Source organism: Pseudopipra pipra, chromosome 8 (assembly GCF_036250125.1).
Source record: "Pseudopipra pipra isolate bDixPip1 chromosome 8, bDixPip1.hap1, whole genome shotgun sequence".
Lineage (NCBI taxonomy): Eukaryota > Metazoa > Chordata > Aves > Passeriformes > Pipridae > Pseudopipra > Pseudopipra pipra.
Genome location: NC_087556.1, coordinates 29,913,970 through 29,930,313, shown reverse-complemented (window position 1 = coordinate 29,930,313; position 16,344 = coordinate 29,913,970). Strand labels below are relative to the sequence as shown.

At 35.5% G+C, this 16,344-nt stretch overlaps 1 protein-coding gene across 7 annotated transcripts in view; it reads right to left on the bottom strand.

The window, feature by feature from the left end:
• The window catches only part of ATRNL1 (attractin like 1), a 466,156-nt gene that overhangs the window by 110,303 nt on the left and 339,509 nt on the right, over window positions 1-16,344 (bottom strand). For 4 of the 7 annotated variants that reach the window (XM_064663416.1, XM_064663418.1, XM_064663422.1 and 1 more), the window contains exon 27: window positions 12,561-12,668. The exons of the other annotated variants lie outside the window; for them this stretch is intronic. In XM_064663416.1, coding sequence (XP_064519486.1) covers window positions 12,561-12,668 — 108 coding nt within the window. The remainder of the gene's footprint in view (window positions 1-12,560; window positions 12,669-16,344) is intronic. 7 annotated transcript variants of the gene reach the window in all.

The following is a 16,344-nucleotide window of genomic DNA, read 5'->3' as shown; positions in this document are numbered from 1 at the left end:
ATCAAGCAGGGCCTTAAACAATCTCACCAAAGGTGGATTGACTTTGCTCTGGGATTTGGCTCATCCCCAGTCTCCTTGACTGACGCATGACTACAGCAGCTTCCTTCCAACCTAAATTATCTATGATTCCATTGTGCATGATGAATGCTATTTTTGAAAGATTAGATTTACTGCCTAATTCAAATTCAGTAAGTGAAAATATTGAATTTCAGCTTAACATGGACTCTCCAAACAAGAATCAGTTTCTTGGTCCTATTAATGTAAAGACTCTAAAACAGCTGATGAGAAGATGAGATCTCTAGTTCTGTAAATACTCAGCTAAGAAATAGCTCCATTTGTCTGTCAGAAGTGCTCACCATGTAACAAACCTAGTGATCATAATCTTAGAACAGAAAGGTGTTTGGAGAAGATCTGCATACAAGAGAAAAGCTGGCTAGTTAAAAATGGACGAGACAGGTGAGGAGGGGGAAGCATATGGAAGACCCTATAATTACACAGAAAATGTACCAAGCAATGATCAATTATAACCCATTGTACAGAAAAGCTTTTGAATTTCTCTTTCAGTCCCAGCTCTCATTAAGCAGCATTTCTGAATAATGCTTTCTGCCTTTCCCAGTTGATTTAAAATTGTTGCCCCACATTCTGGAAGATAATGAGTTCATTGCACTATTTTCACCTCTTAGGGTGACTTCAGTTTTATGATATATTTGGACTTTTTAAGCCCTTTTGAAAAAGCATCTGAAATAGAGTAACACAGTATACCTTGGCAGCAAAGGCTATTACAGCAATTGCTGTAAAAACATTGGCTATACCCTTTGCTTCCTGTGCTGGCTTTCTAAAGAATATAAATTCAGGGTTTCAGACCTTATCCTCAAGATACTCAGTGGCTGAGACGGCACATCTAAAACACTGCCTGAAGTCTGTAATCAAACCTTTCTCTTTTTCTTTTTCTTTTTTTTTTCTCATCTTGCACAATGGAACTTTTCGGAACAAAACCAATTCCAAGTATTACAAGAGATGTACAAGGTCCTTTGGATTAGGTCACTTATGTTACTGAAACATCACCTGGTCTTCATACTTTCACAAACTTCCCTATCCTTTACCCCAAATCCTAGGCAAGTTTCTCTGACTTTGCCCTCTCTCATATAAATGCAAACATAAACGAATACATCAAAAAACCCCAAAGCATGACATCACACACTAAATGCACTGGTTTTATGCCATTTCCAGTTGTGAATATTAATGGCTATATGAAGTGCATATGCACATTTTAGCACTATATCAAGGCTTCAGAAAATATGGTTTGGGTTGCATGTATATTTTATCAACACGTTACCTAGCGGAGAGGTCATGTTGGGAGAGATATAGAAGCAGTCTTGTGTCATTTCATGGGTGTATGTTTTGTGCATTTTAATGTACAGATAATTGTTGCTCACAAAGCATTAAAGTATCCTCTTGTATTACCCCACCCTAATTATGGCTTTCTTTCTGGATCCTGTACTGTTTGAGTACCCCTTTCAGTTCTTTTCTTACTTCCTTTTCACCTTGAGCTGTTACATCTTCATAGAATAAAAATCATCAATAAGATAGACATCTGGGTTAGTTTATTTAAATACTTCTTCAGCTATTTATTTTGCAAAATAGTGGCAAACTGGTTATAAACTGTTGCTAGATGAAGACACACTGTACTTTGCTCTCATTTCACTGAATATTGTCCAATAAAGTGTCCTAATAGAATAGAAACAAAGGCTGTAACTATTCTGGAGAAAAAGAAAATTTAATATTCAGATTGCAGTACTTCTATCATTTAATTATATTGGGAAATGTGAAAACTTAAATATTTTCTCATTTTAAAAAAATATATTTCTGCAATTACTCTGCATTTAACCATACACACAAATCCACTGTTCCTCAACAAATCCATCAGAGTAAGTATGGTATTTCACTACTCTCATTTTAATGGTATATTGGCAAATATATGTTGTGCTGCATTTGGACCTGGTGTAACTCTACCTTTCTTGAGTTCAACAAGTGAGTGATGGTAGAATGTAATTCAAATAACATTCATGACTGATCCCTGAAGATACATAGAAGTACATGGCAGTAAGTTCTGGAGATTATTTTTTATGGTTTTTTGACTTTATTTATAACAAAATGCTAATATTTTCTCTTTTTTTAACATATTTTTAATGAAAAATAAATAGAAAAGAAAGACACATTTTACAGCATCCATATGCCCAGAGGGAGATGATCTCACTGGATTTCATTGCCAAAGTCATGTCAGTGACTCTTGGTATATTTAGTGCTGATATTAAAGTGTGTCCTACACTTGTGTGTTTGGTGTTGCAAAACATAAATTATGTTTGTGAGTCATTGGATAATGCTCTTTTCTGCTCATAAAATGATATTTAAATGTGCTCAGAAGGGTATTTGATTCCTTCTGACTCCTATAACTTGAAAACACTCTCAATATAAAATAGATTGCTTGCCTACTTTTCTAACAGCCCAGTGACTTTTCCTTTAATAACCATTAAGTTGTTTGTAGAAAAGAATAATTTTATTTATTAACTCTGTCTCGCTTATACATCTTTTTTAAAGGCCTAAACAGTTGAGACAAGAAGCTGACAGCAAGTGTCTCTATAAACTTCCCAGTTTCTTACTGAAAGCTGGATAATAAAGATAAGAAAAAGGTCATCTCACCAAGGATATAGTACAAAGAATAGCATTTGGAAAGGCAAAACTCTACTTTCAATAAAATTCCAATAAGATGAATATATATACCAAAGACAAAAAAAAGAAAGTTTTATTTCTTAGGTATCTCTTAAAAACTTTACTGCTCCACACTAATGAACAATAATGTTTTACAGGCTTTGTTATAGTAAGCTCTAATAGATTTGTAAAGTACACTACATTTATAGCTGGAAGAGATCACATATCACAAATACTGCCCAATTTTTAAAGGAGATAGCCCTGATACAAACCTACTGATCTTTCCAATTTCACTGCAGTCTAACTGGCTTTTTAACTTCTACTTTACTTCAGTGTCTAGTTTACTGCAGTATGCCATTCATAATCTTTTGATTTCCAAAAGAAATTGTACAAGGAGAAGGTTCCTTTCAGGATCATTAAAGAACCATACAATTGGGCCTAAAATCCTGATTAAACCTACTCACTTTTCAAAATCCAATATTTTGCTATTTTCTGTTATGAAAATTCATGAGATAATTACTGAAAATAACACCTTATACAGTGTTTCTACCTCTGCTTTGCTAAAGTCAGTGAATGGAATCCATGCCCTATAACTTACATAACCAGCCTCCTCCTAGCGTCTTTTAAAATTTGAGTTACTCACACCAAAGCGATCTAGTCTGCCTGTAGTACTCCCACACCTTCCTGAAGAACCGGTGTAAATCTGGAAACTGTCTTTCACAATGTGCAGGGGAAGAAATAGGACTTCTCCTCTTCCTCAGCACGGGGAGTACATGGACCTGTTAGAGTGGGACCTCTGAAGGGCCACAAAAATTGTAAGAGAGACAGCACACCTATCCTATGAGGAAAGGCTGAGAGAGTTGTGGTTGTTCAGCCCAGAGAAGTGATGGCTCTCAAGAGATCTTTAAGAGAGCTTATAAGAACCATGTGGACAAATTTTTAATAGGGCCCATAAGCGAGAGACAGCAGAACAGTGGGGGCTCACGCTCTACCTAAACAGGAACAAGCTCTATCCTTCTTCTTGACATTGAACCACCACACAAACAGAAATTCAAGAGTCATGATGTCTAATGCACAGCAGGCAGAACCAAACTTGGACACTGAGATGGAAAAAGAATACTCTGCAGCTCTGGATCCTGCCCACAGGGAACATTTTACATCTACCCCCTTCTAGAGGACTGGCCAGGTAATCCAGGCAGTCAGACTCCCCCTAATCTGTTCTGCTTTCACCATCTGATTAATCCTTTTAGGTGTAAAATTAAGAGCGTGCTCCCACAGAATGCCTGGGGCTATACAGGTGTAGTACCCCTCAGGCTCAGTGCTTTCCCACCTCATGGACAAATGCTATTCTCACTATATTATTGTGCAAAAGGTTCCCGGTTTCGTTGTAGTCCTGACCAGAGATAATATTTCAGTGTTTTCCATGGACTTAGGCAAAGCTTAGCTAATAACTCTGAAAGCTTAGTCTGTTGAACAAGTAGGAAAGTGCCTGCTCGGTTGAATAGTCATGCAAAGAAAGGAAATTGGACGGCGGCCCAAAGTTTAGGCGAAGGTTTAGTCATCTGCTGTCCTGGGCAGGGGTATTGCCTTCTACACAGTGAATTGATATTCACTTCAGACACAAATTCAGTTTGATAGATGCTATAGAATGATAAAACTTCAGTGAAAATCGGCATAACCTATATGATTACCTAACAGTACATGCAGATTGTCAAATTTTGTGAAGAAAAGCAAAGGCAGTGCACTTCTGTCTACTGCAGTTTCAATATGTATTGTTAGCAGGTAGATCTTGACTACAGAGCTAGAAAGCAGCATGAATGTAAAGTCTCTGAAGCAAGGCTAAGGACTACAAGTTGCTAAATACAAACAGCACTCTACAGTACCCATTTCCACCTGGAAACATGGGAAATAGCTGATGAAAGATTATACTTTCTGTATCTACTTCTTCCCCTTTCCTTTTTAAGAGAGAAATGTCCTACTTTAAAGGTGAGAAAAACTTTCTGATCTAAAACCAAGAAAAATGCTAAGAAAATATATGTAACTAGAAAGAGCAGCATGTCAGAGAATGGCATGCACAAATCAGGTTAACAGAAAGGTCCAGCGAATTAAACAAAGAAAAAATTCCATCTGTGTGCTTTTTAGTTATGCAGATAGCACAACTATTTCCATGCTTTGTTATGTTCAGTTTAAATAGTTCTGGAAATATCTCCTTGTCATGGATTTGCTATCCAAAGGCAAGATTCCCATGAGCAAGCCTTGTTCAAAGACAATCCTACAGGTACTTTTATACATATACATACATTTTGCTTTTGTATTCACTGAATGTTGTACCCATCTACTTTATGAAATAACACTTTCAAAAATTGAATTTATTAAAAGTACAGTGTCATTATTTATAACAGACATATATAAACACTTCTGCTTGAAAACAATCAGAATAATTATTTTGATACTTTGAATTTGCAATTCTGCATCATACAACAATTTAATACTTGTATTCACAGCATGCCAGTATGACTGAAGCACCTACACTTAGCTGGCAAGCAAAAATTCCTACTAATTGTTCCAATTGAGCACGAAATTTCTTGGCAATTTTATTCAACACAATTTCTGTAGTCATCTGATTATGCAATACATGTGCCAAATAAATTTTGTGAATTGGAAAGATACATTTTATCAAAAAACTTGAACAAAATCAGGTTTTCCTAACTAATTGTGAATAGACAGATTCTACTGCTCATAAGCTAATAAGCAAAGGCTTTACTCTCCTGTTAGGATGAAATATTAGGACATCAAACTGCATCTAGACAAATATCCTATACATCACATTTCAAGTATTCTTACAATGTCTGTTTGCCCATGAAGGTAGATTGACTCAACAGAAATAAACAAGCAAACCAGAGAATACAGGGATTGAAAATATTTTTCCTGCAAATTTAGAGAGTGAATATATTCCAGAACTGATCTAGAATTTTAAAATACTTTCTTTAAGTTAAGGACTCATGCAAAACATCAACAGGTTTTAAGGTGTTAGTGTATATCTTAGCAATAACACACACACAAAATTGGTCTATATGAAAAAAACATGCAGCTTATTCCAGGCAACATTTCTCAGACTATTTTTAGATTACCCATATGCCAGAGAAGAAAAATATTACTTAGGAATCTTAAAATACTGTTAATGTGATTCTGTGCAAGGAATTGAACATCGATACACTTTACATTGAGTTAGTATACACAACACATAAAAAACCATAGCTGTGACCCATATGGATGACCAGCTATGTTATTTGTTCCGTGTTTTCTCTGAATTTGTTCTGAATCACAGGCTCAGAACATTCACACATTGCTAGACATAAATTTAAAGAGAAGCAACAAAAATCTCATGCAAATGTAAAGATGCCTAACTGGGCAGAGCTACACTGTTGTATGTAACCACTGAATGAGGAACGAAATAGTATGAAATCTAAAATTCTTATTTCGTGAAAAACAGTTCATATAAGGAAGGAGGTAATGCAAACCAAACAATGCTGCTTTGGGGTAAATGTTTTTCTCTAGTGGAATAACCACCAAATGTGAATTTTGCATACGGTATAACATCCCTTGCACATGGTATCACAAAAGAATACCCAAGATGAATCAATCAATTGGAAAGACTATTTGAAAGTAGGATTTAAAATACAGTGATTCAATAGTTTAGGAGAAAGTTTTCAAGATGAACAGGACTGAAGGAGTGGGCAGAGAAGGCAGTGAGCCATCAAGGTCGAAGTGAAGCACAAGATAATGGAGTTCTTGAGGCAGTGGACAGCAAATTTAACATGATCTTTGAGTAATACAGAAAAGCAGAAAATGTGATCCAATATAGATTCTTCTCCTCATGTCAGGTGTATCATCTAACTACAATTTTCTGAGATCTAGTAGTCTAGGATGCACGGATTTTGAGAGGCTATAAAAATGGTAATGCACTGGTTAAGACAAAAATAATTACATCATTAATACAGACTTCAAGAAGAATATTGAAGATATTCCAGAATGGATGGAGATCATGTTTGGCAGGCCTACAGTCAGGGAGAGACTGGGGTCAGAGATGACTTAACAGTTTCTGATCTTACAAGAAAACCGAGGACATAAGTCAATGAATATAACAGCAAAAGTGAAAAGAAGGGTCATAAATATTCAGTAACAGAAAACTAACACTGCAATGAAGGTAATTAAAGTGTTCAAACAACAGAAATGGAATGTTTTCAGAGAATATGAAGAAGGAAGAACTAGGTAGCAATCAGAATAGTAATAACGACAGAGCTGAAAGGAGGTAGCTAATGCAGCTATGGTACATGGTACCTGAGAAATGTTTGTCCATACTGTGCTAAAAAGCTTCCAATAAAAGAAATTCCATCACCTCCCCAGGCAATTGCTTTCAGTGATTCAGCTTTAGTATGAGAAGCTTTCCCTGATACCTTCCTAAACCTTCCCTACTACAATTTAAGTCCATTACACCTTTGACGCCTGCAGTGCACGCCAAAGAGATTGTTGCCCTCCTGATTGCCACTAACCTTTTGCATATTTGGGAGTTATTATTCTGACTCCTTTCAATAGTCTATTCCAATTTTCTTGACTTTTCGTTGTAGTTCTATTTTCTAAGTCTGATTGCTCACATTGTTCTCATCTAGATTCTCTCTCCTCTGGTCCTTCTTGAGCTACAGAATATAGCTCAAGGCTCTAGCATGACTTTTAAGTAAGCAAGACATGTAAGTATAATGGTCTTTGATTGTTCCTATTGATAAATACATATTGCTTTTATGGTCACTGGAAACAAGCTGACCATTCTAGGGACAATTGCATCATTATCTTAAATAAATTATTACTTTTTTACAAGAGGAGAGAAGTTATCCTCTGATACTGAGACTAAAATTAGGAACTGAGAATATCATGGGGCAATCTGATGACCTGTACCAAAGAGTTGGAAAGAGTCTGTTCCTTGACATGAGACATTATGTCATCAATATAATGCAGGTGCAATCCTGATGAAATATATAAATAGTTTCTTTTTGCACAAAATAATGAAGTATGCTTAGATTGCATTTTCAAAAATTATTCACTTTGGTTTATACAAATTATTCAAGAAAACAAACCCACCTTAACTGGTTTTATTTGTGAACCAAACTAAAAAGTCTCTTTATTGGGAGAAGAAGCCAGCAACACAGCTTAATATATACTTCAATTACTTAAACTCCACAAACTTCTAGTACAGGATTTTAATGTGTTTTGGTAAGTCACTCGGATTTCCAACAGCCATTCTTTGTATAGTGATAGCTGCTGGTGTCAATGCACAGCTTCCAATTTTTTTACTCAAATAAATGAAAAATAATGGCTGATCTTTGCTTCATACATATCAAAAGTGCCTGAAATTCAAAGCTTATTTAATGTATCATAAATATTACTTACTAGAGAATACTACTTGCTAGCGAAACAAACCTAGATTTTTTTGAAATTCAAAAATCTTGACATCATCTTACTTTGTCAAAAGCAGAGAAAAGTCTAATAACTGTAACAATTCTAGGGGAAATGCAGTAACTTGATGTGAAAATTATTGAAAGATTTACTGTGTGCTTTTCTGCAGAACTAATTACGAAAGAACATTGATTTGTAAAAAAAAAAAAGACATTCAAGTAATACTGTAAAGATATCAAATGGATGATCATCACAAAGTAAATCTGCATTTGGTTCTTCGTTCTTATGCAGGCAATGACACATCCATCTTCACTCAACAGATGTAGAACAGTAGATGCTGCTGTCCAGAGACTCAGCATGACATACATTAGAGTTTACAGCAGTGCCTACCTTATCTTGCAGGCTTAAAGAAATAATCTGTCCCTGTTTAAAAAAAAAAAAAAAAGCCCATGGGCTCTGAATGAACAGAAAAATACCCAGAAAATTATGCAAAGGGGACAGAAAAAACATTTGTATTACTTTTCACTTAACATATAGATTAACTAGAATGACTGTCAGCAGCACAGTAGAAGGAACTCTTCAAAAGTGATTTACATTTTGAAGAGAAAAAATTTTGCCTAAAGGAGGCTTAAAATATGAAGATAGCCTAAATGATTTAGCTTTTGGTATATACCGAAAAGCAAAAAGCAACCAGGTCTGAAAAATGGCTTAGATGTCTGGAAAAAAGAAATGAAAGGAATAAAAAACATTTTAACACTGAGGGCACTGAGGGTCAAGAAGCTCAGCAATGAGTATCTATTGATCTATGATGCTATTTTGATTTTTTATGATTCTGGTACTGAAAAAAATTATGGCGGTATTACAAAACAGCAAATATTCTCAGACCCTCTGGACAGGGTGTTTCTGCTGTTTTCTTGTTCTGCCCTTAACAGTCTATATGCTCTGTGCAACTGCTAACAAGGGAATCTCGGGAATTCTTTCTCTTTTATCTTCCCCTGGGACACTGGCAACTTCACTGTAGCTGTGCTTGACTGTTCCCCTCTTGGGATCTAGAGGGTCACTGCCCTCCAGAATTCCCTTACCCTCCTCCAGCAGAGGATCTTTAGACTGTTCTTATTCTTGCCAAGAGGGAGGAGGAAGACTGAGGGGTGGCCTGACTCCAGCCTCACCTTGCATTGTAAGGGCTCACATGGATTTCATCACTTCTAACTAGGGAAATGGCAATCATATTGGAAGCAGATGAAGATGCAAATCAGGGCTAGCATGGGTTAAACATGATAATTTGCACAAGATTAACCTCATGAATATCATGACACAGCGGGAGTGGGTATTGCTTGGTAGATTTAGAATTAAGATACCAACATGGTGTCAATATCATTAGCAAGGTAGTGGTTGATGTGATACCAGGAGAGAAGGTGGGCAAAGGAAGAACCAAGTTTGATTTCTTCTCTGTTAAGTTTAAACTGACAATACAACATTTAATAGTTGTTGTAAAGACAGCAAGACAGAATGGATGACAAGATGAGACTTGCTAATGTCAGAAAGGTAGCCTGAGGAGGTAAAGACTGATGAATGTTATTGTTTAAATAAGTAAAACAAAGGCTATTGAGAATGCCTAAAATCCTACTCAGACAGCAGGAAACAGGAGCAATACTATGCTGATTAAAGTTTTTTTAAAGGTGTTAATATCAAGATATTGTCATTTTGTTGGCAAAACATTAAGAAAGATAGACTGGCTGATAGAGACTCCAAAATTCAATTCTCTTCTGTAGTGTTTTCAGGATTTTATTTTAATCAGTTGCAAATTGCTGCTAACTGGAAATAGACCCAAATATTATCAGTTGTATCGTAAGTATCTAAATTAGGCAACCATTCTAAGTACAGTATGCATACTCTTGGGGTTTTTTTATGTTTTCTGAACAACAGGTAAAAAGTGCCTTATAACTGCAAACTAAATCTCTCCAGTGAAAGAGCTGCTATGACTATTTACAAATAAACGCAAAGTATAAAATAAAAGTTAACCAAACAGCATACTGGAATTACCAGTCACAGGAATACTGCCATGTGCCAGACCACATCAGTATTAACGCAGAACACCAGTTGTACAAAACCACCATCATGCAAGTCAGATGACATTAATGAACAGCAGCCTTATTGTGCAGCTGAATGGGAGACTTGCAGTAATGTCTGGAAGAGTTCAATGACATTAAACTGTGCCTAAAGGACCCACGGATCAATACAATGTCACTGGAAGTGTTGGAGTTATTACAATGTCAATAAAAGTATAACAACAGTGTCCAAAGTATCAGTGAGTAACACACGATGTCAATAAAAGTGTGAGGTGAGGGAATGCAATGCACCATGGCTAAAATTGGAGACCCTGGTATATCAGTGCAAGATCTGCGCAATGCCAGCAGACCATTTTGAAGAGATTTACTGTATATTCTCATTTTTACCAAAATATCTCTAACTTTAAACCTCCCAAAAGGTATCAGATATAGCATTAAAATTATTTTAACTTAATACAACAAAATGAGGTTTACAGCTATTTGATACTATTCTATTCCTTAAGCACTGCATCCTGGAAATACATGTGTGACCTAAATTCCCCTCAGTCCAAAAGAGCAGAATATGAAGAACAGAATGGCAACTACAACTTTTAGTGTCCTTTCACAAATTGACAATAGACTGGGACCAGAAGCTTAATATAGTTCCTTTTTTTCAGAGAATATATACTAAAGGACAATCAATACTCTGAATCCTCAGCACAATGCTTTGTTTGGATATAGATCAGTATATTATAATTCTGAGAAAACTTTGAATGGACTTCATTCTGTGTCTAACTACATATTAATTAGGAAAAAACCACTATGGATGCTGAATTCTAAACAATTACTGGAAAATGCTAGGCTAGGAAGAAAAAGCTAATAAAAACTGTAAAATATAATTAAAATATTTTAGCATCTACCTCTTTTAGTGCTAAGTAAAAGACATGAGAAAGAAAATATGGCAATTAAATTGTGATGTTTACTTCTAAAGTTTAATTAAATAATCAGTATGTACAGAATTAGAGTTTGGATGCCTCAGCTTCCACTCACTGCCTCCCTTTGAAAAGACAACAGAGAAAATGTTCCCAGATACTAGTTTGTAGAAACAATGAAATCACATTTTAATAAAGTTAACTTTTAACTGCTGTGTAATGTGCCCTCAGCCTGGGGAGCTGGAGAGGTCTTCTCTTTCAAGATAAGAGGAGACAGAAGTATGGTCATATTGGTGAAGAATGTGAGAGTTCTAGTATTTGGTCAGAAAATAAGAAACCTTCTTCAAAGAGATATGTCATTTGTATTCACTAGCTATTCCAAATATTTAAATTATGACAGTAAGAACAACTGTGATTGTTTCCTGCACAGTAGCAGGACAGAGCATATCAGTTTGACAAGTAGTCAAGATCTGATTCTTTCTTTCTGGTATGAATCTGTTTTTCACGTTGTTTTCTTCTCCATGAACCTTAGAGATTTGATAAACTGTATTTAATCTTCCACTGAGATAGGCTATTAAGAAAAGCAAGAGAAACTTTGAATTTAAGAAGAATTGGCAGCAATGAAGAGTACAATCTCGAAAGATTTCAGAGCTATCACACCTCATTCCCAGGTCCGACCATAAATGGGATAAAGTAATAACTGTAAACACAATCTGGTAAATAAAAGTAAAGGAATAGAGGATTCTGATCTACCAAAAGCCCAGCCTAGATTAGATATCCATTATTATCCAAAAATTGTAATTTTCCCTCTATTTTCAGGTAAACTTCCAGAATCCCTTTCATGCATTATTACACCATTCCAATATCATATTGCTTTGCATATTATTATTTCTTTTCCAATGTACTGCAATTGCAATAAAAGATTGCAGTAATGTAGCCATTACCTACAAACAAAACTATGTGGTATATTCTGTATGCTTTAAACCTCTGCATATAAAACACAGCACTGAAATTCAACTCACAGCCGCTTTATTTATTTATTTGTTTGTTTGCTGTAATGTCTGTTAATTAAGATAGATGCTAACTAGGTGGCACTGTGTGCTTGAAGGGCTGAGCGTGACATTTTTTCCCTCCTTAATGCCTGCATCTTGCATTCCTTCAGCTCACATCCATCAGGAAAGGACTGCCAGGTGAGCTGACTGTCACTCCAGACCAGGCTAATAGATTCTCCAGTGGCTTTTGTTACAGCTCATGTCATGCTATTAAAACTCTGTGCCTTGAAAATGACATAACATACGTAGCTGAGACTTGTCAGCTCCAGGTAATCAGATGCTGCTTGGTTTCAGAAGCAGATGCAGATGAGACTGGCAATATAAATATGCAAATCACAATGGTCCCTTGTCAGCACCACTGTTCCTACCTCTAATGGCCCTCGTAGAAAGTCTGTTTGCTCAGCTCCTACTTCCAGTGCTACATCGACAGAAGCAAAGGGGCGGCTGGCCATCTGCTGTCGCTCCCGCATAAGTTGCTGATGAGGAAAAAATGATGTTTTAACAAAACATTAAAAAATGCACCAGATATTAGTCTGCCCTACTATACCTCCCATTAAAACATAAGAATGCAAATAGCATGCAAATAGTCATATTTGTAACATCAAAGTGAGAAAGTTATACTAAATCATCATCATCATCTATATTTACTTGAGAACGGAGCACAGAAGGCTATGATGGCTACAAATGGTATTTCAGCTCGAACTCTGACAAAATCTCCAAACGAAAGCTTCCCTAACTGACTGTTCTCTCTAAACAACTTTGCTATTCGTGCAAGTGGCAAGCAAATATGGGAAATGGTTGGTAAAAATAGTTGAAATCTAATTCCAATGATAATGCAAGCATTAGAACACCTGCCAAAAACAAGTCCACTTGGCCTTCAAATTTTCATATTTCACAACTAAGCCAGATGGAGTTAATAGTGTCAGGACTCAATTTTACACAGTATCTTTTCTGCAGCTACTTTTATATAAGGAATAACATGTCAGGATTGGGAAGGTTGCATCGATGTATTAAGAATAAGCTCAGCTATGCTCAGAGAGTTTGTATAATCCCTTCCAATCATACCAGTGTGCACAGAATTCCCTAGCAAAACCACAAAGTTAACTCATATTTCTTCCTCAATCTGTAATTATAATGCTTATTAAAGCATGATGTATAAAAATGATGACCAGCACTAGATATTACAGATCTTACTTCACTGGTTCAGTGCAACTAATAAAAGCATTATTAAATATTTAAGATGAATGATTCGTGCAATTCAAGTCGTGTGTTCCTTCAGCTGAACAGGATGTCACAGCATCTTGAAAAGACAAAATGATTGCAAAAATGTTTTATTAGGAAAGATCTAAGTTTCATTTTCTTAGTGTTTTTCTCCCTTTTATATCTCTGGGAAGCTTAAAACATTAGAAGGTGGTATTTGAATGTAAATGACACTATCACTGTGACATACTGTTCATAAAAGCCTTTGAAAGAATAAAAGATATGCAAGCAAATATTTGCTGGCAGCTTACTAATAAACACCCTTGATTTAAGGCCTGTTACAAAGCAACAAACTGGTTTTGTAATACTTCTCATGCATGTTGCCCTGACTTGCTTTTTAAGATTGTCTATAGTCATCTAAAGACGCACTCATAACGTTAAAATCAAACCAGTACAGTGGTCTCTAAGTGTATACCCAGTACATTCCTAAGGCCTGGTTTTTATAACCAGGCAGTGTGTTTGTCAGCAAGCACCTGCACAAATGGGCCCCTAGTATATCATACCAAGAGGATAATCAATATGTCTGTGGGTGAAACTGCATGTTTTATATTGGGAATAAATAAAAGCCCAGTATGAATACCTAGATGGTTAAGAATTATGTTTCTATCCCTTCACTTTAAAATGAAAACGGTGGTCTCTGTCTAGGATTTACATCAGCACTGATTTTTATCAATACAATATACTAATAGATTTTACAGCCCAAAAAATACTGAGTCACTACATGCTAAAATTACTACATCTAGCTCCTTTTCTTCCTAAAATAACAAAAATTAAAGAAAACAGTGTTATTAGAGCAGTCGTGCCACATGGAACTCATTAGAGTATTGTAAGTCTGCAGAGCTATTGGCAAGTGCTTACTCTTTAATGGGAAACCAAACACTGTTTTAAACAAATAGAATTGCTTGGGGAAAGTACTTAAATGAACAGAATAACCTACGACCCAAATGTGCAAACCATTATTTAAAAGGTTTACTAAATGTGAATCATAAAGATACGTACATTTGATATGTTTGCTGTTTTTTAAGGCTAGTAGGTTTCTTCAACTCTGCTCCCGGTCAGGCATCCAGTAAAACCTTTTCATTCACAAGACAGTCACTGTAATTTTGATGCTTTGTCATTTGAGAAGAGTACCACAAAGATTCTTAATTATCTCAGTAAACAAGAATGAAAACTTTAAAATGTTCAGCTGCCCATAAAGCGCTGCTGAGTTTGGCAGCTGAGCACTTTCGCATCAAAGATAAGTGCTCTGTTCAAAATAAAGCTGCTTTCTGTTCAGCATTTTAAAGCTCCCTGTAAGGTGCAGAACAGGAAAATTGAGACGCAATGAAGAGAAATACAGGAAGCTATTATGATGCTTAAAATCAGTTTTGTGTCTGGAAAAGGCCACTACCTCCCACCATCTGCAACTGTCTGTATATCAAGACTGGGAAAAGACAAATTCCAGTTATAGAACATGTTGTGAGACAGATTATTGCGTGGTGAGTGTCATTCAGGTGTGACATCATGTGCTCCACTTATGTGCTGTTTTCATGTAGCCCATATGGTCATGGGGAATTCCTATAATTCACCCATAGGCCAAGAAACATGAAAATTCTCTGAACATGGGTACTATGAAAAGAGTGAAAAAGCTCCTCCTTGCCTTTTCAGCAGTTAAATAGATAAAAAAAACCCAAAATGGAAAGTGGAACTATAATGCTGTTACTTCTACACTCGTGTCCAAAAAAATTACTGCATTTAAAAATCATACAAACAAAAAATAAATACATATTTTTTCAGGAATTAGGGATATTTGCTTGGAGAAATAATACAGATAGATATTATTAATATGTAATATTTGAATATTTTGTCCCAAATTTGATTTGTAACATTCAGAATGCAGGCACGCATCTAAATATTCACTTAAAGGTATGGGAAATTATAAACATTATTTTTTTCAGTGCAGGGAGTTTCACAGCGTCAGGACCGACAAATTAAATAAGCATTTATTTGACTGAGCAGACAACTGATTTCAAGTTCTATCATAATTTTAAATCTCATTAAGTAGAAGATTATTGACAAGATTAATTTTTTAAGCACCTCTATTATTTTGCAGCAATTTCAAGGTATTAATTTCTATCCTATTAAAGAGTTTTTCTTTCAAAGTAGAATTCTAGCTGTCATCAGTGAAGAACAGTAAGATGTTAGGATACTATAAATTAGGTCAATTTCTCACTCAACACCCATATAATTTGAAAAAATTCTTAAAACCCAACAATTTTCGCATAACTAGTTCCATATCATGGAAATATATATTTCACCTGTTTCTCTATGCACATGTAGACATCTTAGATTATGGTAATTTTGAGTTTTGGTGAGCTAGTCAAATAAGTACCTTTGAAATAGGACCTGCTTTCCCATCTAGAAGTAGATCACAAGAAAGTTTTTGCCTAGGTATGCAATTCGATTTTACTATTGATCAAAAAAATTCTCATGAGGGATAATACTCCTCAATGCAATTTGGAGTAAATGAAAATGTTCCATAGTATTTTATATAAACTTCTATAAGGAAATGTTCTTATTTAAGTAGAAATGTTTTGATTTTTTTCCTTGGTTGATAACATTCAGACTTGCTTTCAAAATATTTTAATGCCTGCATTGTATTAATATACAATAAAACACTCAATGTAAAATATATATTACAGTGATTTAACAGTAACAGAATACAATATTCCAGCAATCTTGGGCTGATGGTTTCAAACGTTTTGTATTTTGGGAATTTCTCTTCTCCTTCCCTTCTCCTTCCCCTTCTCCTTCCCTTTCCTTTCCTTCTCTTCCCTTTTCTTTTCTTTCTTTCTTTTTTTTTTTTTTTTTAAAGACTTGATCTCTCAAATTGAATTCAATACTGTTCTTCTG